This window comes from Lontra canadensis, unplaced genomic scaffold (assembly GCF_010015895.1).
Source record: "Lontra canadensis isolate GAN:19392208 unplaced genomic scaffold, GSC_riverotter_1.0 scaffold75, whole genome shotgun sequence".
NCBI lineage: Eukaryota > Metazoa > Chordata > Mammalia > Carnivora > Mustelidae > Lontra > Lontra canadensis.
This window is the reverse complement of record NW_022631069.1, coordinates 9,259,928-9,261,649: the sequence shown is the minus strand read 5'-3', so window position 1 is coordinate 9,261,649 and position 1,722 is coordinate 9,259,928. Positions and strand designations below refer to the sequence as shown.

The following is a 1,722-nucleotide window of genomic DNA, read 5'->3' as shown; positions in this document are numbered from 1 at the left end:
ACCTGACAAATAAACGTTAACCAGCTCACTAGACTGAACGCTTCATGAGGGCAGAAAGTATCCACTGTGACCGGATCTCTCCTTGGGGACAGGTCCTGGCAAAGAAGGCACCCAGTACCTATGTGTTGAATGAATCAATGAGGTCATGTTTCCTTCCCCTACCCTCTCCTTTTGGACCCTCCTGCTCCCTACCCTACTCTCCTTTCTCCCTTTATGGAGGAAGGATGTCCTGTGCTCCCAATGTCCCTCTGATTTCTCCAGAGTCCAGAACTCAGAATGAGCCCCGCCCCCGCATTGTGATGTCATGAAGCATTAGCCAATGGCTGCCTGTTCGGGCTGCAACCCTGGCCTCCCAGGACCACCGCCCTCCATTGATAGGGAGAAGCCACCTTCTGCACTGGCCCTTAACCCTCAGGGCAGCTGCGGAGCATGGATCCCTCCTGATTCTATTCCTGGCCCGATGATTCTCACGGTCAAGCTGCTTTTGGGCCGGAGATGCAGCCTGAAGGTGTCCGGGCAGGAGAGTGTGGCCATGCTGAAGAAGCTGGTGTCGGAGCACCTGCAGGTGCCGGAGGAGCGGCAGCACCTGCTCTTCCGAGGCCAGCATCTGGCTGATGACAAGCGTCTCTCCGACTACTGCATCGGGCCCAATGCCTCCATCAATGTCATCATGCGGCCCTTGGCAAAGACGGTGGCCGCGGAGGCCCACCCGCCCCAGCCCTTGTGGCACCATCTGGGCCTGGTCCTGGCCAAGCACTTCGAGCCCCACGACACCAAGGCGGTGCTGCGGCTGCTGCGGCGGGAGCACCAGGAGCGCCTGCAGAGGATAAGCCTGGGGGACCTGGAGCAGCTGGCCCGGTACCTCCTGATAGAGGAGCCCCTGGCGGAGCCCACAGGGGAGAAGGGGCTGGAGGCTGAGACCTCAGAGCCCCGAGACAAAGAGGAGGAAGAGGAAGACAAAGGGGAGGAGGACGAGGAAGAGGGGAAGGCTGAGCAGTAAACTAGCCTCTCTTACTTGGAGTTTGCATGCTCAAATTTGACTGGCCTTGTCCTTCTGTGGTTCCCGGTGACTCCTCAGTCGCTCCTGGGGGGCTTCAGAGAAGCTGGAGGGATTGTGGAACCCTGTCCTCTCTGGGGCCTGTGGTAACCCCTCTGAAACATAGTGTGAGTCCACCCCCCTTCACCATCCTTGAAGGGCTTCTGATCACCCTGCAGATGGTCCTGAAGGGGTGGTCAAAGGCAGCTTCACCCTCCTGGGCTGGACACCCCGCCCTGGGCTGGACAGACCCTCCGGGGCAAACTTCCAGGCTGTCAGCAGACCTCCTGCCCAGAGTCTCCATGGCTTTAGACAGACCCTCTTTCTCCTTTGGGACAGAGAGACAGATAATGTGAGTTCATCTCTATCCATCCCCAGGCCATGACACTGACCCTCGAGACATCTGACAGCCAAGAGACAAGGAATGTTGGGTAGCTGCTCCTTGACCTCTTCATGAGGCTGTCCCTGCTGTCTGCCCATGCTTTACACAGTTTAAGGGGCAGAGCTCGCAGAGGCAGGAGTGGGAGGAGAGCACCTACTGTGTGTCAGGCCTGGATTCTTAGGGAGACACACACAGACCAAGAATCGCAGGAAACTGAGGCTTGGGGAAGAAAAGGTGGTTTACACACTCACTCCCTGGGGTCAGCGTGATAGATCCTTGCTTCGGCCCCCTCCCCCCGCCCCAA

The 1,722-nt window shown here is 58.3% G+C and overlaps 1 protein-coding gene across 1 annotated transcript; it reads left to right on the top strand.

Annotated features, from left to right (window-relative positions):
- Positions 1-395: 395 nt before the first annotated feature.
- On the top strand, positions 396-1,000 carry UBL4B (ubiquitin like 4B). The gene has a single exon (XM_032881263.1). The coding sequence runs from the start codon at positions 461-463 to the stop codon at positions 998-1,000; it is 540 nt and encodes a 179-aa protein (XP_032737154.1). The 5' UTR covers positions 396-460.
- The last annotated feature ends 722 nt before the right edge of the window (positions 1,001-1,722 follow it).

Excerpts from the sequence above, each read along its gene's own strand:
- UBL4B (XM_032881263.1), top strand. The coding sequence starts at position 461 with ATGATTCTCACGGTCAAGCTGCTTTTGGGCCGGAGATGCAGCCTGAAG.